Source organism: Fulmarus glacialis, unplaced genomic scaffold, assembly GCF_000690835.1.
Source record: "Fulmarus glacialis isolate BGI_N327 unplaced genomic scaffold, ASM69083v1 scaffold15144, whole genome shotgun sequence".
Taxonomy (NCBI): domain Eukaryota; kingdom Metazoa; phylum Chordata; class Aves; order Procellariiformes; family Procellariidae; genus Fulmarus; species Fulmarus glacialis.
Window position 1 is genome coordinate 10,747 of NW_009206209.1, and position 22,527 is coordinate 33,273.

General features: G+C 39.9%; 1 protein-coding gene across 1 annotated transcript in view; it reads left to right on the plus strand.

The window, feature by feature from the left end:
• PHKA2 (phosphorylase kinase, alpha 2 (liver)) overlaps positions 1 to 22,527 on the plus strand; it is a 37,565-nt gene that overhangs the window by 5,730 nt on the left and 9,308 nt on the right. Inside the window, exons 6-25 of the mRNA XM_009575670.1 lie at positions 400 to 498; positions 820 to 966; positions 1,186 to 1,239; positions 1,790 to 1,912; positions 3,944 to 4,039; positions 5,415 to 5,522; positions 6,224 to 6,302; positions 7,717 to 7,851; positions 8,834 to 8,943; positions 11,654 to 11,798; positions 12,303 to 12,381; positions 13,267 to 13,430; positions 14,090 to 14,263; positions 15,393 to 15,481; positions 16,579 to 16,712; positions 18,229 to 18,385; positions 19,894 to 19,973; positions 20,221 to 20,299; positions 20,424 to 20,553; positions 22,258 to 22,359. Coding sequence (XP_009573965.1) covers positions 400 to 498; positions 820 to 966; positions 1,186 to 1,239; positions 1,790 to 1,912; positions 3,944 to 4,039; positions 5,415 to 5,522; positions 6,224 to 6,302; positions 7,717 to 7,851; positions 8,834 to 8,943; positions 11,654 to 11,798; positions 12,303 to 12,381; positions 13,267 to 13,430; positions 14,090 to 14,263; positions 15,393 to 15,481; positions 16,579 to 16,712; positions 18,229 to 18,385; positions 19,894 to 19,973; positions 20,221 to 20,299; positions 20,424 to 20,553; positions 22,258 to 22,359 — 2,284 coding nt within the window. The remainder of the gene's footprint in view (positions 1 to 399; positions 499 to 819; positions 967 to 1,185; positions 1,240 to 1,789; positions 1,913 to 3,943; positions 4,040 to 5,414; positions 5,523 to 6,223; positions 6,303 to 7,716; positions 7,852 to 8,833; positions 8,944 to 11,653; positions 11,799 to 12,302; positions 12,382 to 13,266; positions 13,431 to 14,089; positions 14,264 to 15,392; positions 15,482 to 16,578; positions 16,713 to 18,228; positions 18,386 to 19,893; positions 19,974 to 20,220; positions 20,300 to 20,423; positions 20,554 to 22,257; positions 22,360 to 22,527) is intronic.

Sequence of the window (22,527 nt, forward strand, 5' to 3'; positions counted from 1 at the left end):
GATGCTTTCTTCTCGGGGCACAGGCCCCTGCTGATTGTAGGATGCCTTGAACAAGCCTTCCTCTTTGAACAGCCCTTCAGGCAGGAGGAGTGAAAGGCCACTGAATGGGGGGTTATTTTGGAATATAGGAGAGGAGAAGCATTTATTACAAAGTACTTTAATATTTAGATATTATCTCAGTGGAAGCCCTGCTCTCCATTGTTTTGCATTGCCTTTAAATTGTAAGAAGGGTCACCAGGACATCAGTCCTGTGTCCTACTAGCGGAAAGACAGAAATACTTACTTTTTCTAAAATATTGCCAAGCTTCCCTTTGAAGATGAAAAAGCACAAGTGCTAGGGTGTATACTTAGCTTAAAAGGTATTTAATGGTTTTGGGTTGTTGTTTGGTTTTTTTGAAGGCTGCTTTGGAAGCAATTGATGAACTAGATCTTTTTGGCGCTCATGGAGGACACAAATCAGTGATTCATGTTCTTCCTGACGAAGTAGAACATTGTCAGGTAAAAATTAGTCTTGTTTCCTTTGCTAGGGGAAAACCCAACATCCCCTCCCTTTTGTTTTTAAATGAAATGTTGATTAACTGAACCAAGAACCTAACGTAATAAGGATGGCTTCAGAGTACGCTGTTCACCCTGTTTCTAGTAGATCATGTGAAAGTGAGTGATGTGAAGCATTCTTGTTCTAACTCAGTTAAAAATTATTATGCGGTGAGCTCTCTGTTAGTTTGCAAATAGTATAGTCTATTCCATTTGCACTTGACATAGTCTTTTGAAGTAGGTAAATTGTTTTACATCCCTCTCTTCTGTTCCTGTTTTGCTCAGTCTATTCTATACTCCATGTTGCCGAGGGCTTCCACATCAAAGGAGATAGATGCTGGCCTTCTCTCTATTATTTCTTACCCGGCTTTTGCAGTGGAGGATCTAAACCTTGTTAATGTGACCAAGAGTGAAATCATATCCAAATTGCAGGTAAGGATTTCCTTTATTTTCCAGAGGGAAAGAACCTCCCTTTCGTAACTGAAAATCCTAATTAAACAAGGGTTGCCAGACTTCGTGCATTTGTGCATGGAAGAGAGGGAGAAAAATCCCTAAGTGACACTTAAAACTCATTATATACTTTTATGCTGATGTTAGTCTGTGAAGAACAACAGTATGTGAAGTTTTCTATAATTTTGTCTGTTTTTACAGGGCCGCTATGGTTGCTGTCGCTTTCTCCGAGATGGTTACAAGACACCCAGAGAGGTACTTCTGATACATATTTTCAGTAGACATTAGGAAGAGTTTTCTCTCTTGTTTATAGCCCTTTTTTGTCTCATTTATATGAAGAGGTGAAGTTCTGTGTTGCTGTTAAGGCATCTTAGTGGATTTGGAGGTAATCCAGGTATCCACCCTAGAAATGACACATATCTGAAGGAGGCTAAGGGTTTGAAAACCAATTATTAAGGATAGAACTTAATTCATAATTCTGTAAGAAATGAGCCCTTAGTGCTTATGGTGCCTAAGCGGAAGCAATGTCTCTGAGGTATCCCAAAATATCTTTGAACTGAGGCAGAGCCAAGATTAGGGTGACACCTAGATTCTGAGACTGGGAAGGGTCAATTTGTCTAGGGAACGGTTAAATGAGTTTGAGACTGAATGTGAAAAAGAAGTCTAGACACTGCATGGAAACTATTTCAGGTGGTTTTATTGGTTTCTTGGTTTTAATTACTTGTATAAAATAGGCTGCCATTATGATGGGAATATGAGTGACTAATTTAGCACTGTGACTAAACGAGTATGATTGAATTTCTAGGATCCAAGCAGGCTGCACTATGATCCTGCTGAGCTCAAGCTCTTTGAGAATATTGAATGTGAGTGGCCGGTATTCTGGACATACTTCCTAATTGATGGAGTATTTAATGAGGACAAAATTCAGGTGAGGAAAGAAGAAATTACTTTCAATGGAAATGAAAAGCCATTTACCCACAGTATTTTGTAGCTTTGCTCCATGTTTATTTTGGGTATCAGTTGGATACCCCATCAGCAGGACAGGAGTAGTCTTCAGCCAGTCTCACCTTCCTGGGGAGTTCGTGACGTGGTAGAGGCTGCGATGTTGTGCACACTGGGGCCTCGTTGCCCTCTCTCTACCAGGTAGCGTGGCTCTGTTAGCTGGTGTGCTCAAACTGGGCTCAACGGGGTTAATTTGCCTGGTTCTGTCTGATTGCCAACCTTGATGCCCCTTTCCCAATTACTGCAGGATGAGACCAGCTTCTTTTTCCCCCCAACCTCTGTGGCTTGGCTGCTGAGAACAAGATTCGTAGTACCTTCAGTCCTTTTGTACCTTCAGGGAGATTTGGGATTGGATTATGAGGAGCTATTTAATTTTCACTAATTTCCTAAGTTAATTGATGATTCCCTAAGTTACTTCATGCCTTCACTGTGTCAAGCATCCAGTGGCCAGGGGAGCTAAATTGATTTTGGCCCTCCAAAGGTTATAGTGGCACCTGGAGAGTATTGGCAAGTTAAAGAGTGACAAGTAGCCAGGACTAAATGTATTCGTACCAAGACTTCTATAGATTGGTGGCTTGAAGGAAGTAAAAAATACATGTGATTTAAAATCACCTAGTATGCGGAGGGACAGGAGATTGCTAAACATAACCTCTTAAAAAATAAAATGGCATCAGAAACAAAGCAGGGAATTTCAGACCAAAAAGCCCTATTTCTGTACCAGATCAAGTGAAATACTTACTGACCCTAGGAATGTAATTTGCTTTCCTGAACACAGTAAAAATAGTCTGGTGGAGAGACAAATGGTATTATTTCATGAGGGGGGAAAAATTGGAAAGTTTACTGAAACTTCAGTCATGTCAATAAAATACCACTTCACAAAGCAGTCTCTAGAATTTAGTTGGATTATCTGGGACGGTGTGTACCTGGTTGCCTTTATGATGTGCAGACGGGCTGTGCTGGGGCGTGGTCAGACCGGGCAATTGCTCCCAGTTCCCACTGTTTAAACATAGCTGAGTGAGTCACTGAGACACTCAGGTGAGTGTCTAGGCTTCCCCAATTACTGCTGCAAACAAGTCGTTGCAATGGCAGCAATTGTTAGAAAAATAAGCACTCTGAGGACTCAAGAAGAGTGGAGAAGGACAGGATACTGAAAATATCAGTGTACCATAATATGAACCTGTGGGTACCTTAGCTTGCATGTTCCACTGTACTCAGAAAGGGAAAGCAGAAGCAGGATTTGAGAGGCACATGCTGGTAGTGGTTGAAAACAGTTTCCCTGTAAGTAAAAACTTGGAATGGAACAGTTAAGAAATGGAACAAAATAAGGGATCTGGTAAAAAGAATATTAAATGTTCTTTATTTTGTATCAGTCTGGTATTCCTGTTCTTAATATGTTGTCTAACAACAGAAGAGCAAGAGGATTTTCTGTTCAGTTAACTTAGATATTTTTAAACAGTTTAAATCTATTTTAAGTTTTCCATGGGGCAAATTTTCAAGCGAATCAGTTAAGAGAAACTGATTTCCCAATCCTGCAAAGCAGAATTCAGAAAATCATAGACAAATGTGCATGGTAGAAAGCTAACAATTTATACACCTTACACTTTTATGGATATTAGCAGTCACTGCATTGTTATCCGTTGCATATTTCATGTAGGATCTGTTCCAGTGACTTCTTGATAGGAATATGTTAGAAGTTTTGTACTGCAGCAGTATGTTATAGATTAAAGATGTGTGTTCATGTTTCTGAGGCTGATAATATTGAGATGCTGGCACAGTCTCTGAGAATTTGAACCCTGATCTTCCATCAGCAAGTCATGATCCTCTCCCCTCTCCCCCCCCCCTTTTTAAATGAACTTTCAGCAGAAAAGTACTGTTGGAAAGTACTAAAACTTTAACTTTCCTGTTTCGGGTTTGCTGACTGTAATGTGAATTCTCACTCTCTTAAAAATATTTCCAGGTACAAGAGTATAGAGAGGCTCTGGAAGGAATACTTATTAGAGAGAAGAACGGAATAGTGCTAATGCTTGAACTGTACGCAGTCCCTCCAGAAAAGGTATTGTGAAAATGCAGCATCCACTTCCGTATGCACAGTATAGATATCAAGATGAATGTTAGTTTTACAGTTTTCCTGTAGCTGATAAATCTAAACCACCAACAAAAAAAAAAAGACTACTGCACATTATTTAAAAACTAAGAGACCTCTCACAGCTCCCGCTGACAAATGGTAAACTTTAGGCTTCCAAATGGTCACATTTTTACTTGGGAATCTGGGTGCCTACGGAAATATTAGAGCAGGTCTAAAGTTTTAAATCCTCGTAGCAAGACACATGTTTAAGAAGTGCTGATGCTGACTTAGGAACTGAAGCTCAAAGAAGAAATAAAGCATAGACTGTGCTCTTCCTTTTCCAGAGCTTGTATGTGAGAGATAAACAGGTTTCAGATGGATTAGGGTATGGGTTGGGTTTTTTGTTTGTTTTGTTTGTTTGCTTTTCTTTTCCCCCATCTTTGCTGTTACTGTTTACCTGATTCTCCCATTGTGACAGAGAAATTCAGACGAGCTTATGTGCTCTTCCATGCTCTTTGCCTTTGTATCCCTGCCAACTGCTTTTCCCAGTCCAGCCTTCTCAGCCCTCACTCACTAAGGGTGTGGAGCCTGCTGGGTTGGTCTGAGTTTGGGCAGCGAGTGTCGACAGCTGATGTCTTTCTTGCAAATCTGAGGTGGAAGATCTGAACTCTAGTGGGAACAAGCGTGTAAGAGTTCAGAGCCTTCTTGTGAATCTTGATACGATGATAATCTGATGAACATGCCAAATAAACAGGGTAGATTTTGCCTGTCATTTGTAAATTTTAAAATGGCTACAGTAAAGATACTGTCTAGGAGGGTTTTTCCCCTGTCCTCAATAGATCTGTATACTTCAAAACCAAGGCAGTTTTTCTTTTTCTAAATTAATAAGAGTCTACTCTTAATTTTTCCATTGACCATTCTTGCTAACACTGAAAGGTGGAATAGCCTTCATTTTTGGAAAGCACCTTTACTTCAGGAAGCTAAGCAGACACCAGTGAAGTTGAGGTGTCATCTTGCAAGGAGTTGGAGAGCAGACACACAGTTACCTACAAGCCTCCCAGAGGGAAGGCAGCAAAGGCATGGTGAGAAGAAAGGGGAAGTGCTAACACCAAAGCTATAATGGCATGCAGAGTCCCCATTCAACCTCCAGCTTCGAAGGGTGGAGCAGTGTACGAAAATGAAGCATAGTTGTTATCCCAGAAAATGTGCAGCCTTAAAAGTAAAACCAAGAGATCTGGATGTCAGTAATAATGGCAGGTTAGAAAGGGTAGATGATAAACCGTATTTTTTCAAATACTTCCATGTTATTGATTGTTCTTCACAACTTCAGGGTAATTTTTCTTGCTTATGCATTTGTTTTCAGGTGGACGAGGAGTATGAAAATCCTCACTCAGTGGATCGTATCCCAGTGGGAAAATTGCCTCATCTTTGGGGACAATCATTGTATGTCCTTAGCTGCCTATTAGCAGAGGTAATTGTTTCCTGTATAGTAGGTGAGCTTGTATTTCATTTTGTTTTGAGATGACTTGGGCTTTAAGTACAGTTTGGTTGACAGGTAGGGGACAATGTGTTTTCCAGTAGAAACATGTACATGAACCATGGAGGGGTGACTCTGAGCTTTCAGGAGCTTTTTCTTGGTGTCTATATACAGATATGCAATTGTCTGTTTCTATAATCAAGCTGAGTAAGTTGACAGATGGACTGGATATACAGTTAGGCTAGAGGAATACGCCCAGGCAGACCTGGCTGTCCCAGAGCTAGGATTTTGCGCTGTTTCAGCTCCACTAGGCTATGCCTTACTTGTAGGTGCCTACAGGGTTCTCCCATATTAGCCATAGACTTGTTAAAGGAACCATTGAATATCTCTGTGGAGCTGCAAATAAATCACTGGCCTGGCAAAATTGCATCAGTTGCTGCAACTCTAAAATAGGAAATCTGAACATGCAGATTATGTCAGTCATAACCATTTTCTTGTTGTTCTGAAAAACATGGCTGCCATTGTTTTTATTCAATGTACTAGTTAGTGGATGGGATAGATAAACAAGGCTTTAAGTCCTGCTCTCCTGATAAAATATGAAAATTTGTTAAGATTTCTTCTAAATGTCATCAGAACCCTTTTACTTAATTTTTGTTTGTTTCCTTTCTTTTTTCTTTCTCTTGCATTTATTCTAGGGATTTCTTGCTGCAGGTGAAATTGATCCCTTAAACAGGAGATTTTCCACTGGATTTAAACCTGATGTTGTGGTACAAGGTGAGGAAGTTTTTTGAACATTCTGGATGAATTGGATCATGTGATGGCGAAGTCCTTATGTACAGGAGAGAAGGAAGACATGTTTAAAAACAATGTGGATTTTTGCATGGGGTGTGGATGCTTTGATGATACTGTGAGAAGGAGAAGGGGGTTGTTTGCCTGGCTGCCTTTTTCCAGGAGGGAAGATCAGGTTTAACAAACTTGTTTTAAAAATACTTGCTAAAATTTTAAGACTTGTCAGGGACTGGAGAGTGGCAAACTTAATCTTGTAGTGAGAAGGAAAATCTTGGTGGATTCTAGCATGAAAGAGCAGGACTGACAGGAGACTGGTCAGTTTAGTTAGGTTTCTGTGCAGCGCCATTTTAAAAGAACCAAAGAGCGATGAGTGGGGAGGATCTCTGTACACAGAGGTGAGGTAGCCAGACTTACGGCTGTCTTTTGGCTGCTGCAGGGAATGGCTTCTTTAGTCAATGCAGGAGCAAAGCAAAGGGCAAACACCAGCCGATGAGGGCTTACAGGCTTTTCAAGGACCTGTACTGCTCTGGAAAAGCAACCAGACTGTCTATCAGGAGAAGCCTTCATTAATGATACTGTGACCTGGGCATGTGCTTGTTTACCTCCTGTTGGTGTCTTATGGGGGTGGCATTTTGTTACTCTGAAGTGCGTAATTTCTAGTAGAAATAGAAGTGCTTGCTTATTTTTAGCATTCTTTGACAAGTATTTATAATGCAAAGAAGAATGCTGAATTATTAGTCCCAAACCAATGAGCCAGCTAACATGGGCAAAACCTCAAGCAGGACAAGAGGTGGGATCAGGGCCTGGATTGTAAATTCCTCTGATTTTGGGACTTTTGTTTTTTCCTACTTCTGCCACTTTATGGCCTCTGTAACACTGATTGCTATACAAGTAACAGCACCTGCTCCCCATTGACTTGGCTGTGTTGTTACAGTCTGCTGTATTAAAACAACAAAGATTTTCAAGTCATGTTTCCCCTTGTTTTACGGGGGGAAAAGCCCTATCTGCTGAAAGAGACTGCATGATCCAAACTACGGTACTGAAAGAAATCAGAAGAAACTGATAAAGCCCCGAAGAACCTGGTCTGACTGCAGAGCTGACCCTGCTTTGAGCTAGAGGTTGGAGAAGAGACCTTGTGAGGACCCTTCCAACTTGAATTACCTTGTGACCCAAAGTGGACAAGAATGGCAAGATATGTTGAGAAGCAGAGAGACGAAATCTGTTGGATGCCCTCTTGCAATCCCTTTTGATCTCACGGGCTCATAAATTAAGAAAGAAGGAAGGCCTTTGTGCCTTTTTAGTCAACTAAATGCAGTAGTTGAGAGATGACAGTAGAAACATTCAGTTAAAAAAAGTAGAACATTGGTTCTTACTAGTGTTTTTGTTTTCTGTTATGCAGTAACTGTTTTGGCAGAATCTAATCAAATTAAGAATCTCTTGCAAGACCATGGAATCAATGTTCAGAGCATTGCTGATATCCATCCACTCCGAGTGCAGCCAGCTCGCATCCTGAGTAATCTCTACACCATGCTGGGTAGGTAGTTGAACATGGAAGCCTCTCTCTACTGATGTGCAAGGTATTTTTTAAGGGTGGTGTTTTGTTTTTTGCTTTTCTTGCTTCACACTGTCTCAACTTCCTTGATTTAATTTCTTTTATTTAAATCAATTTCTTTGATTTAAAAAAAAATGCATTTGTGCAAAGAAGCTTAACAAAATTAGAACTTCTGTCTTAAATAAAGGACTCCAACAGGAAAAAAAAAAAGCCTCATTAGAAAAGGTGGCCAAAATACAAGTTTCCCTGTGCCCTTGGAGTTAGGCAAGAACTATCGCTTTTTTTTGTCCTCCAGGAGCTACTTCCACAGAGAAACTGGCTTTAGAAAAAATGCCTGGAAAAACACAGGAAAAAATCAGATGTTTTTCTTTTCAGAAGTCAGAGTACTTCTCTTTTAAGTCTGAGCAGTGTGGTTGCCATTCTGCCAGAAGACAGCCTGGGAGGTTTTCAAGTCGGCTCCTGGCTGCTGGAGCAAAGCGTGCAGTGTGGATCATTCGCTAATAAGCTCTAATGAGAAAAGTGCGGCTTATTAGCCTGATGAATGAAAATCTTTGTATTTGGATGTACCTTGTATTTGGATTTAGCCTTCTGTGGGCAAGAATTTTTAAGGTTCTACAGTGAAAGCACAGCAATTTCTGTTGTATGTTGATGGCCTTGTTTTTGAAAGGTCATACCTCCTGTCATTGGCGGGGAAGATTTGGGTGCTGAGCAATGACTGTAATTGAAGGACTCAAACTGATGGTCAGTGAAGCCAAAATTTTTATTTTAATCAGGCCTTTGAAGAACTCTAGCTATTACATTGGTGGTTGCTACAAAACACACCGGTCTGTAGCATCTCACTGTGTTACCTGTCTCTGCCTTGGTGATATGAATGAAGTAGATCTCCTTGTCTAAAATGGTTGTTGTGGAAAACCACACAGGAAATGCTAGGTGAGACTTTTTTTTCTTTCTCTTTTCTTTATAGGCCGGAACAAGAACATGAAATTAAGTGGACGGCCACACCGACACATTGGAGTGTTAGGCACCTCCAAGCTGTACATGATAAGAAATCAAATATTTGCTTTTACCCCTCAGGTGAGCTTGTAAAGCTGACAGGGAAATTGCTGCTTTCTTAATGGCTAATCATTAGTGAAGCGCTTTGCTTTTACGTGCCATCACACTACTTTGGTATAGCAGGGCTGATAAATCAGATGTGCTTTGCTTTGTGGGTTTTTTAAGAGCATTGGATGATCAGCATGGTAGGAGTACTGATAAATCTCTCTTCCGTCGTACAGAGTCTGGCTTCTTTGGCTTCTGGCTTAGGAGAACACAGCAAATCAATAGTACAGAGTTGCTACTGATCTCTGCCCAAACCAACATTCTAGCTAATGAAATCGTTTCTCCAGAAATAGGTCACTTAATATATCTTTCTACTGATTGCTTTGATGGAAAATTTAGTTTCACATAAGCATGCCAAGTACTATAACCCCCAAAAGACTAAGATGTGATCTTTTCATTATGTTGTTGAAAGGGTCAATAGTGCTGAGAAAGGGATGCTCTGTCTTTGTTTTCTCTTTAGTGCCTTTTTCAGTGTAGCTGGAAGTTTAGATTCTCCCAGAATTAATGGCTCGTATTTACACGTTTAATGAAATATGACACACTGCTGTAGACTTATTCTAGCAGTTGGTACTAGAAGACTGAGGGATCACCTACTCCAAACATGTGCAACTGGAGCAGGATAAAGAATGCTCACACCCTCCTAAATAGATATTCGACTAATGCAGTCTTTAAATTCCAGTGCAAGACATTCAGTGGACTCCATAGATAGCTTCTGCAGTGCTTCATGATGTCCAAACAGCATCAGATTTACTGCAAATAATGTGGCTCCCTTCCTGTTCTTCCCCATGTCAATTGATCAGTTTATTTGTTGTGTTGTTAATTTTCACTTTCGCAAATTAGGGAAAAATTACTTAGTCGTGATTTTTTTCAAAATATCTCTTCGTCCACATTTTACTATGTAAGTAGGACCCAATATTCCAGCTGAAATCTTGCTGTGTATCAAGTATGGGCATACTTATTAATACATTCCAAAATGGCATTTATCATTGCATCAGCAACGCACTGACAATTCCTGCTTATTCCATGTTTGATGAAAACCTCCATAACATTTTTCGTTGTACTTTGTAGCCAGACATTTCCCCCTGACTTTTTTTTGGGTGGGTGGAATTATGTTTAATTTCACCTTCCTAAGGTTAACAGTTAACTCATCTGTGTTGATCTTGAGTAATGTCCACAAATTTTGTGGTTTTGTAGTTTGTATTTCATCCTATTCTCTAATGAAAACATTGATTAGGTGTGGGGCAAAGGCTGACCCCATTTAGATACCCTCTCATTTTGAAAAAATGGTTAATAACTACCTTTTGAGAACAATTTTTCAAGCAGTTCTGCTTCCTCAGATGTTTTATCTTCAGCTTATTAGTGTGAAAATTTGCAAAAGTTGAGAGATGTCAGCCACTTTCTTGCACCTACCATCTGGTTGCTCCCAAAGTACGAAATTGGACTCGTTTGCTGAGGTTGGCTTTTGATATGACTGTTTGGCCATCGTGCTTTATCATTTTGTAATTATCTTGGCAGTCTCAGATTGGCTTTGTTTTCCTGTACTTTCAGGCACTGAAATTGGCTTGACTGGTCTATGAGCCTAAGAGTCTAAAAAGGCTTTTCGTTTTTAAAGACGGGCTGTGTGTTTGCTTGTCTCTGGATTTCTGGAACTTGTTCTTCCTGAATTATCAAAACTAATTGCGAGTGGCTCAGGGACTGTTTTGGCTAGTTCCTTGAGTTCTGTGAAGTAATTTCTCTGGACTTCTCCAGCTTGAATTTACATGCTCTTTAACCTTTTCTTCCCGTACTAAGGCTGGACTCCTATTGCTTCGTTAAAAGTAGTATTACAGGTCATAATTCACTAGTTTTCTTCTGTCAGTATCGAATGCTTCAGCTTGTCTGTATCCTCTCTTCCTACCTCCTTTCTTTCTTTATTAACAGACCTACAGCTTCTGTATTTTCTTATTACTTCTGATGTGTTTACAGGATGTTTTCTGCTCGACCATTATGTGTCTTACTAATTGATGTTTATTTTACATCCCAACCTCCTTTTTCCACCCCTCCCCAAGGCTGACGTGCTTCCACAACTTTTGTTGTGGCTGCTTTGATATACTTTCCATTGTTCGTCCAGCTTTTTTGGTTTCCAGCTCCTGAAGTAGCTGTAATAGTCTCTTACTGTGGTTCTTGGCTTTCCTCTGTAGTGGGAACAGCACACTTTACCATTGTACGTTTAATGTACCTTTTTTCCACAGTAACTGCCAGCTTTTCTGTATTCTGCTTGACTTTCAGATTGTTCCCAAGAGACATACAGTTACTAATCCCCAGTCCCCAGTGTGGACTTAAGCCTATTTATTGTTTTTGTTGCTATTGTTAGTTTTTTCTTCCACATTTAGAGTACTTCTGTCTCCCAGGTCATAGGTTACTGTAATTCATCATTGGGAATATTCTATTTCATGGGTGTGATTATCTACTTTTTATTTGTATGGCCTACTTCTTTCTCTGTCAGCCTACAAGTGTAAGAAAATGGACTCTGCACAAGCATGGATTTCCTTTTCACAGTTGCGGGCCTTGTTAGGTTAATTCATGCAGTCTGTGTTGTGGTCAAGAATAGTTCATATGGCTTTTGTGAATGATTTAAGGGAGGAAATGGAAAAAAATAATGAAAGCACTGACAACTACTCATATGTCATATTTCTCTGTTCTCTAGTTTACTGACCAGCATCACTTCTATCTGGCTCTAGACAATCAGATGATTGTGGAGATGCTCAAGACAGAGCTGGCTTACCTCACTTCTTGTTGGAGGATGACAGGGAGACCAACCCTGACGTTTCCCATCACCCACACGATGCTTGGTAAACTTAATTTTCTCTGTTTCAAGCAGAGTAGATTATTGCAGGGGAGTAGGATAGAAGTTGGTTTAAGAGGAGACAGGTGGCATGACTGTTTCAACATCTGAGTTTTAACATCAGAAGTACAGTTTAACTTTTTCAAGTGTATGCTGAATTTGGATGACATGGTAATATTTTGTTTTGGTTTTACTCCCCCTTTATATCCTTGCATCTCACTATCATCTCCATACTATTTCTGTCCAAAGACATTTGATAGAAGTCCCTTTGGAACTTGTCTTGAGTGGGTTGGGTTTTGTCTTGAGAAATCCCTTTAGAACTTGTCTCAGGGTTGTTTTTTGTTTGCTTGTTTGGGGTTTTTTGAATAAGCTAGTATTGATAGCAGTTGTGAGTTCTGTTGTAAATTTGTCTGATTTACTTTGTAGAGAACACCCAGTAATCCACTTTATTTGGACATGATAATTTAAGAATGTGTTGGTAAGCTTCAACTCTTCCATTATTCTTTTTTAGTTGATGATGGTACTGACATTCATCCAGCAGTTCTTGCCACCATAAGAAAATTAGAGGATGGTTATTTTGGAGGTGCAAGGTAATTTCAGAACCCCCAAATGACTGTCTCCATGATTTTTTTAATTAAATCGTATACAAATCCTCAGTTTTGAACTTGTGATAGTGCACAGACCTTGTACTAGAATTCTGTGAGAGAGAGAGAAGCTTCAACTGTAGTTATTATGTGGCAATCAGATGGTAGCTGGACCTCAGGTGCAATGGAAAAGATCTGTCTCCCAAAAGGTGTACCATCTCTGACTGCCGTTAATGGATAAGGAAAAATGAATGTCAAACCTTTGGAAATACTTGGTCTTGGCTGGGCTTCTGTTTTTAAAAAGTAATTATCTTTCACAGGTATTGGACATGTTTTAAACATGAATTACATGTAGTACTTGCAAGCTTATGTGTTCCATTCATCTACATATAAAAGCAATTTAATATGTTGCCACAGTACCTCCCTATTCTCTTTTTGCTTGCCCTCTCTCAATAAGTATCTTCCTCTGACAATCAGATGTGCTTTCTGTTTTTTAGCAGCACTGCAGTTCTGTGAAAAGATACTGCTGTTCATGGGAACTTCTCAACCCCAGTTTGTCATTATCCTTGGAGTTTAGGTCTTTGTTCAGGGTCTCTCTTCATATAAACATACAGCACCCTGCATGATTAGGCTTTGAGTTAGGCCTGTAGGTGTTAACCATAACACAGTTAGGTTCAATTAGTAGCTAGAGCAGTAAGTACCCAGCTGGATCTGCAACTATTGTTTTGCGTTTGTTTTTCTCAGTATCGATATCTGCTGCTTTGTAGTTACCAAAGGTGGATTTAACAGTAGGCTCGTAAATTTTGAAGGAGTTGTTGAAAGCTCAGTGAGCATTAATCAGTATCAAAATGGTGGATCTTAATGCTCTTTGGCATGTGTTCCGGTTTGCAGGGTGAAGATAGGCAAGCTATCAGAATTTCTTACCACCTCTTTTCATACGTATCTGAGCTTCCTGGATCCAGACTGTGACATAAAACTGTTTGATGACCCTATTGAAGGCTGTAATAGTCCTGACAGTGAATATGGAGGCTATCCAGCAGATTTCTGTGAAAAAGGTAGTGTTTTTTCACTTCAAATTTTTTCTCTGTCAAGTTCTATCAGCAGAGCCTGGGTTTACCTACAATGCAGAGTCTGTTTTGTGCGCAGTTGATAGTCATTGAGGTTTCTCATGCATCAGTCTGAGGACAGTAACTGCATGACTTAATTTGGAGAAGGAATTTGTGCATATTCTTCCTACGTTCGTAGTATGGCGTTGACCAGTAACTGCTGCAGTAAAACTGAGTCTGAAGAGTCAGCAGGTGGGGTGGGGGGGGCTGAGGAAGAGGCTAGAGGGAGGAAGAGAGTGTGAGGAGTCATAGACAAGAGCTTGTGTGGAAGAGATGATAGAATCTTAGAATCATTTAGGTTGGAAAAGACCGTTAAGATCATCGAGTCCAGCTGTGATCTGTGGACTACCAGCAAGATAAACACTTTTTTGCTTCCTTTCAAAGGGAAAACCAACTTACTAATGTAACTGTTTTCAAAGCGTCAAAAACCGATCTTTTTTTTTTTCTTTTCAATTTGTCAGCTTAAAAATCTCTTGCTTTTGATATTCTTGCATTTTTGTGCGCCCTTCTATATAAGCAAGAATAGAGTGGTGTGTTTGGAAAAGAAAGCACTGATAAATTATGGTTTTACCTTTAATAAACCTTTTCTTTTATGTAATTCACACTAGAAAGCCAGGATGAGCTGGATCAATATATAAATGATGTCCTTCAGAGCACAGCACTGAAGTCATACCTGCCTCCAACTTCAAAGACTGCGAATCAACCACCTGTGTTCAGTGCAAACCATTCCACAAAAGAAATACTGTCAATAATGGCCAAGACAAAGGGCTTGGAGGTTCCAGGTATTTCTCCCTATGATTTATTTAGTGATAATAATAGAAGAACTGTTTTGGGTGCTACAAGGGGTAAGTTCAAGTATTTCAAAATTCTGCCATTTAAAAAGAACTAGTGGCACAAGTATGTTATCAAGAAATAAGAATGAATCTGAAGCTGTTATTGTCATGTTCCCACAGTATCCCATGTCTTGGTGTATACATAAATAACGTGCTATGAAATGTAACATTTAATCAATGTTAATGTTATGTAAACTGCTACAGCTTCTCAGTTGGATAGAATTTTAGAACCTGAGTCAGTGAATTTTTTTGTTTGTTTGTTTATACAAAGGCAGACAAAATGTACTTTCTTATTTTAATAAAGTTGTGGTGAAATGAAATGTTTCAGTGCCAGAAAAACATAAGTATATGCATGTACTTTCTAAATTTGTAAGAAAAAATGGAGTAGAGAGGGAGGACAGTATTCCTAATTGTGCTACATTTCTAATAGACTGATTGGAGGATTTACACCAAAATTAATGCTTTGACTGAATTTGTAAATACATTCCAAAATACGCATCATTTTATATGTAGGTATGTAGTATTCAATGCCCTGGTTAAGGGAAGGCTTCCCTTAACATCAGTATAAATTAGTAATTTCCAAGTTTTTTTGTTAGTCTTCCATATTTCATGTGCCACATCATCAGATCCTCTGTTGAATTCAACATAGGAAGTTAACAGAGCATTAGCCTGCATTTAGCATTATCATTTTAATTATGATATCTTACCAATTAGATAATTTTCTCCACATACTTCCTGATAAAATGTTAAAAACACTTAGCAGGATCAGGTCATAGGGCTGTAGGGTTTCTGAGGCATGGGCTGTCATAAGAGGTATCAGTTGAGCATGTAGCGCCTGAACCTTTGACATGCTGATCTCAGAAGCTTTTGGAGCAAGCCTGCAAGGAGATAAGGTTCAGAACATGAGTTTGTCTCCGAGTTCCACGCACGCTATCTCAGAAGTGTTGCCTCTATATTTTACTTTTGGAGGTATTTCTGTTGTTTTTACGTAGTATTGTTGCTTCATGTAGGTGTTTTCGATTTTCATGTTACTGAAACAGACTTTTTTTTTCTTCTTTCTGGTGGCTTTGCTTTCCAGATGTGTCTATGTCTCTTCCCACTAAAGTTCTGAACACGCACCGGAAGTCTCTGAATCTTGTTGATAATCCCCATTTCTTTGAGACAAAGGTAAGCTGTGGGAATTTTTATGCTGTTTGTGTTTTTAGGACGCAGTACTGTGGCCTTTTCCTGTGTTTCCCAGCCAAAACCCTATGCTAGTTCTCATTTTCCTTCACAGGCGAGCCATTCTGCCCGAGGCACCGGATAGCTGCTCCCTTGTTTGGAATTTATTTTTTGGCTGGGTGAAGGTTTTTTGGTTAAATAGACATTATCAAGTGGAAAATATTTAATTGTGTGTGCCAAACAGAAAATAATGTAATAAGTGCTTATTTTTAAAGGCCAAAGGTTAAGTCATTGTCTTTAGTTCTAACTGAACACACAAAGGGAGGGACGGGATGTTCACGGCCTTTAGAGATGTTCTCCAAGAAATGCTATTTATAGTAATGTCTGGGCAGGAGGGGAGTGCGTGAAAGGACAGGTGTGCTTAAGGCACCAGCCAAATCCCACTACAAGGCATGAAGATGGGGTTGTGCTGGGCGCTTGTTTTGTCTTAGTATATGTGACCAGCTGCTGAGAATGGTTACAGGAGGTTGTATGCTGCCTCCCGAAATAGGACCGTATAAATTGCTGAATAGCTTATTAAACAAAACTTCTCTTCATCCAAGAACTCACCACAGGATTGCATCATCTGATTAGTTAACATGTTAGTTTCGTAAGCTTGGAAAATTTATGATGGTAACATCTGCATTCATAAAACACCACATATATACAGGTTAGAGATGGAACTCAAAACATTCTACATTAGCGATGATGCAAAAAGGCAGTATCCTTCTGCTTTTCTCTTTACAAGTAACAGCAAATGACAGGAAAAGCATGCAAATAATTTGGTTTCCTTCTTTAACAAAATATTTCTTTGTTTTGGCCAAAAAATGGCTTTCCTTGCTGATTGAACCAAAACTGGAGACAAAGTTCCATTCTGGGTGTTGTGTTTCGTGGGATTAGTCTCCTTTTCATGTCTGGCAAGAATTATGTGATGTGTCTGTATTTCAAGTGCAGAGTTATGTTGCAAGTCTGTTGTATTGTTTAATGGGAAGTTAAAGTTTGAATTTGATCTGCTACTTTTTTCAAGATCATTTCTTTGATTTTTCATCCATTTTTGTTATCAGGAATGTGAAAATGTTTTGCACTTACCTGAAGATGCTCATGGTGGTTTGGATTGCAGGAAGCTTGTTGAGCAGCTGAAGGAATGTCCAACGCTCCATGATCAAGCAGATATCTTATACATCTTGCATATACTAAAGTGAGTTATCTGAGTATAAAGTTCAGCATCTTTAAGTTTGGTCACAGCTGTCTGATTATTCTTGTGCAAAAGCTTTCCACTGTTCAGGGTTGTGTTTCGAGGGGAGAGGTTAAAATGTTTTGTGCTTTAACAAGCATATTTTCAGTTAGCTTGATTACATTTGGATACAAAAAAACGCTTGTGCAAATTTCAGAGTAGGCACACAGTTGCGAATACATACAGGCTCCAAGGCTCACAAGTGAAATTCACAAATCCCTTCCATGAATGAGAAGACACCTTGCTATATTTGTGGCACTCTGTTAAGTTCACAAAGATTGGGTGTGATTTTTATACACAAGAAGGGAAGTGAAGGGAAACTTCATCTTGTCATTTTCTAACTAAAAGCAAAACGCAATTTTAATGAGCAGTCACTATTTTTCCTCTAATCCCTCTATATGTTTAAGTGCACCACTGGCTAAAACTCAGTGCTCTTCAAAACATTCTTGGAAACAGTCTAACCCCAGCTGCTGGGTTAGTAAACAGCTGCTACTTAAATAGGTTTGATGGGAACAAAATGCAAGTGCAAACCAACGGAATCATCTTCTGGAGTGCATTTATTGGGCTTTTTGTCCTGTGCGGGAGAATACTGCTGGAACCTGGCAGGAAGTTAGCTTTGGGTACAAAGACAAGCATGTCTTAATCACAGGTGGTCTTCCTTACTGCTACAAAGATTGTATTTTTGTTTATTTTAGTCTTTCTCCTGTGAGACGTCTTCATTGATCTTCTTGATTTCCCAAGCAAAACGTTTAGCGGCCTCTCTTACAGAGCAAAGGAAATCCTGAAAAAATATCATTTTGTTGTTTAACTACATGCAACACCCTTAATTTCCTGTTCTGGACTTGTTTCATCGTGGGAGTCTCTGTTGGGCAAGCAGGTGGACTTCTGGTGGACTCTGTCCCTTTAGCAGGAGTTGAAAGGTCGTTCTGTGACGCTTCAAAACATTATCAAAGAGAAGCCATAATGCAGTGAATTTCACAACCAGGAGGGAACAGAAATCTCTCTTGCTTTTTCAGTAATGGCATAAGCAGTGTGGAAGCTTAGTTAATAGCTAAGAAAGAGGCAGGGCAAAAAACTTACATAGCCCCCTGAGGCATCTGAAAAATGGGTGCAGTCTTCAGCAGTACTGAAGACATTGCTGAATTCTGCTCTGAAAAAGCACCACATGGAGCGTTCCTCCAGCAAACAGTCTGCGTGCATGCTCAGTTTAAAGCCTGGTGGGAAATCCCTTGGGTGGTTGCTTTGAAGTCACAGGCTCATGGCTAAGTGAGTGCTCAAGTTAATATGAAAGTTCCTGGTATCAGGAAGGTTTTGTCCACATATAACTGATCGCTGGTGAAGGCCCACATGTCCCATGTACTACTTAATTCTGTCACCAAAATGAGCAATGCGATCAAAATCAGGCTGCTTGTTTTGTGGTAAGGTTAAGCAGTGTAGCATTTTATCTGATGACAGTTACCTTCTGTGTCTTTTCTGGCAGAGGCGCTGACTGGGACACAGAGCTGGATGGACAGTACGGCGTTACTGTTCATTGCCTACTCAATGAGCTCTACAGAAAGGCAGGCCTCAATCAAGAATGGGGCTTGATCCGTTATATTTCTGGTATACTTAAAAAGAGAGTGGAAGTCCTGGCTGAGGTATGAAATATAAATAATGCTGGTTCAGTTTCCTGCCTGGAAACAGAGATAAAACTACCAGTTTGCTGATGGGGCTTGTCCTTGCCCTCTTCTAGTCTTACTTCACAACTTACATAGCGCAGCATTTTTCAGTGAACATTGGTTGCTTTTCTGATTGAAAATCTTGTTATGACATCTTTACCTTTCTTCTGTATGTGAACTATGCTAATGTTGGCATGGACTGAGAATGTCACGCTGTAAATTATTGTGAAGGCTTCATTTCATCTCTGTTAATCAGAGATGCTTGATTATGTGCTTTGAAAGCTGTAGTTGTCATTAGTAATTGTCTATTGCTATTGTGATAGCATGAACACTTTTGAAGCACCAGTATGTCAAGGTGCTAGTGACGATGCAAAAACATGTTCTGCCAATTCCTGTCCCATTGGGCAGACAGTCTGCCGTGTGCGTGGATGTGGATGCTCAGAGGAATTAAAATATCTGGGACTATTAAATGGTAACAAGAAAGATCTACTGTAAGGGTACAGATTTGATTTTGAATATTACAAAAATGTTTCCTGTCAAGTACTCTAAAGTATTTGTTTCATTTCCTGCTTATCCCTGTATATATCTGAAGAGCTCTTTCTCTAATTCCTGGCCATTTTCAAACCCTTGACTGTCACACCTAGGATGCCCTATTTTAGCGACAGTCATATCTGTGGGGAGGAATTTGTGATAATGGCCCTGCATGGTACTTCATTAAGCCCATAACCATTTCCATCCTCAAGACATGATGGACAAGCAGTACAGACACGCTCACAGAAAGCTGTGTATGTTCAATTGAGAAGATACTGACAAAGAATTGGGGAGGAAGAGAGTAGAGATTATGTGTTTTGTTCCACGTTAAGGGAGGGAAAATAGACTCTTCAAAATCAGAGGAACATCGCTCTGTGATGTCTTTGATTCAGGATGCTAAAACAGGTAAACTGAACACCCACTTTTAAAGGAGTTTGAGTATTTTGAGTTTAAAAGAGTAAACACTGTGGTATATTGGGGGAAGCATCTATTTCAGAATATATCAGGGTGCCTAATTCAGGAATGTGATGCAGTATGTTTGGTATTTGTTTGTTTTAAGAGATACATTAGTATGCAGGATTTTTTTTGAGCTAATACTGCCAAGTTTTTCATTGATTAAAAATGGTTTTAGTCTTAAATAAAGAACAAACATTTATCTTATAAAGGATAAAGTCCTTTATTGATCTGCCAGCCCCACTGAAGTCCCTAATCATTATGCTGCTGATTTCACTCAGCAGGGAAGCAGGTTTTCAGCCTGGGCAGACTGTCATAGCCCTGTTGACCTCAGGGGATCTTTGGCAACTGTTAACAGCATTCTGCTGCATCTGCATGTCTGGTAATTAATAGAAATGCACTTAAAAATTGCTAAAGAAATGCTTCATTTTTGGGAATTAAAAGCTGTATCACTTCCACATGACTCAGAGAAAGGTCTCTTGCTTTCTGTCACATTATGATAGGCATGCACAGACCTTCTGTCACACCACAAGCAACTTACAGTGGGCCTGCCACCAGAACCCCGTGAGAAAATCATTACTGCGTAAGTTGGAGCTCTGCCTCAGTTACAGAAGCAGCCTGCCCTTCATCTTCCTGCTGGTACCATTCTGCTGCTGTTTCTTGTTTTCAAACTTATTCCTCACCTTCAGAAGGAATTGCAGCCACCCAGGCAGAATCATAGACACCTTTGTGGTGCAAAGATGTTTCTGGGTGACTTGGTTCTGGTGCGTGTTCAAGAGGTTAACAGCAAGTGCCTGAGTCACTGCTAACTGTGGTTTGCCTTCTTGCAGCCCACTGCCACCTGAGGAGCTCACAGATCTTATTTATGAAGCCAGCGGCCAAGACATCAGTATTGCAGTCCTGACACAGGTGTGCAGCATGTGTAAAAAGGGTTCTTCAGCTGTGCCCAATGTGGTGCCAATGTTTGCTCTGTGACTGGGAGAGCCCAGAGGACCCATTCTGAATGGGTGCCCTTATGGATTTGTCCTTACAGGAAATAATTATGTACTTGGCGATGTTCGTCCGGTCACAGCCTAGTCTTTTTATGGAGATGCTCAGGCTCCGCATTGGTCTGATAATTCAGGTTATGGCCACTGAGCTGGCTCGGAGTCTGAAATGCTCAGGTAAGAGCAATTTTATCATAAGGGTACTTAGGCCATTATTTCTCAGTGGTTGCTTTTTCATTTGTATGTGTTAAATCCTTTTATTAACTTCTTCATTCAGCATGTGCAGTTACAGACTTTGAAAATAACTTCTCTTTTTGACTTAATGAAAGATTCCTGCCCCCCCATTCCCCAGTTATTCAGACTGAAGTGGATATTAAACATTTAAGTCCCCTGACTTTCAGTAAGTGTTTGAGGTCCAGGTCATGAAATTGCACGTGTGTTTATTTAGGGGCCCAATGCCACTAACGTCAATGAGAATTAGGACCCTAGGTATCTTCTGAATATTGGAGCCTTAATTCAGTTTTTATTCAAACTTCTGATCCTCTTCCATTTATGAGTAAGCCTTCTCCCCTTGAATGTACTTAGTTGAAAAATATTTGCTGTTTAGATTTCAGCTAGTAATACATTATTTTGCCAGGAGGTCAGTGAAAAAAATTCTCATGGGCCCCAAGATGTTGCATACGCCCTACAAAAACCCAAGAATTAAGTAACAACAAGTGGTGCAAGGCAAAAATGTTCTAAAACTCATTTTGGAAAAGTGAAACTAGAGAGAAATCATGATTGAAGAGAGATCTGAAAAATCATTGAAGAATTTTCTGCATTTAAAGGGGTCAGAAGTCTAAGAAGCAGCAGTCATGAAAAGTAATCAAGTTAATGTGACAAATATATAGTCAAATGCTGACACTTAGGAGCAAGATCTGGGCCATATTTTTGTGGCTCAGCTCTCGTTACTGTTTCTAATGCCCTAGCACAGCCTAAAGGGGGATAACTTTGTGGAAGCATATTTTCTGGTCTCCCCTGGTTTTCTCCCTTCTGGAGTGAAGTGGGGGTCCCTGGGAGTTGATTAGATTCAGCCCGCTTTGGACACTGCTGCTCTCTAACTTGAGTGGCTAGCTACCACTGGGGGTTGGCAGGTTCCTCCCTTAGGAGAAGTTGACAAAAGGAGCCAAGTAATTCTCTGGGATAATTCTGTTTCTGTATGAAGAATGTACGGAAAGCCCTGTTTCCCCAAAACCTGTAGCTGAATAGCGGAAGCTGCTTTGTTCACAGTGCAAAGCCTCTCTTTCCCGGGGTCCCTTTTGTTATTCCTTAGCCTTAAAGGCCAGCTGCTTTGTACACTGCCCTCAGCTTCATTGCTGCCTTTTCCATGTTCTCCTATGGGAGATTTGTCTGTGCACACACGTGTGCTCATGTATGTATGTGCTTTTTCTCGCTCTCTCACTTACAAGTATGATCTTTTAATCAAATAAAACACAAGCCTTCCACATGCATGCATTTCTTTATCGGATAACTTTAGTTCTGTAAGTTAAATCTGCATGTCATCTGCTTTTGGGAGACGGCTGTAATGCCCTTCCAAGCGATCTTGCTCTACAAAGGAGCAACTGCTTTCTCTTCATCAGCTTCACTGAGGTTTCACACAAGCTGCAGCATACTGTTCACTAATGCAAATAGCGTTATTTCCATGCAGCGTTTGGTGTTTAGTCTTGAAATGCATTTTCTTTGAAATGTGACTCTACATACTATTTTTTTAAAGGAAGCACTAGCCACAAGGGAAATGTGACTGAACTTCATTCAGTCAGCAGTTCACTTAGGAAAACAATCTATAAAGCAACCTATAGTGATGTTTGTCTTTTTTTTTTCTTTTTGTTTTGTTTTAACTAGGTGAAGAAGCTTCAGAGAGTTTGATGAATCTAAGTCCCTTTGATATGAAAAATCTCCTACACCATATTCTCAGTGGAAAAGAGTTTGGTGTGGAAAGAAGCTGTAAGTTGTCCACTTGGGTACTTGTATTTGTTAAGTGAGAACTATAAATACAAAGTTAGATTGTCTTGTAAGTTGGAATCTACTCTTGGCAGGTAAAATAGAGGTATAGGTGATGTATTATTAATCATGGGTGGCCAGTACCTGTGTATGTCTGCTGTGGAATAAACA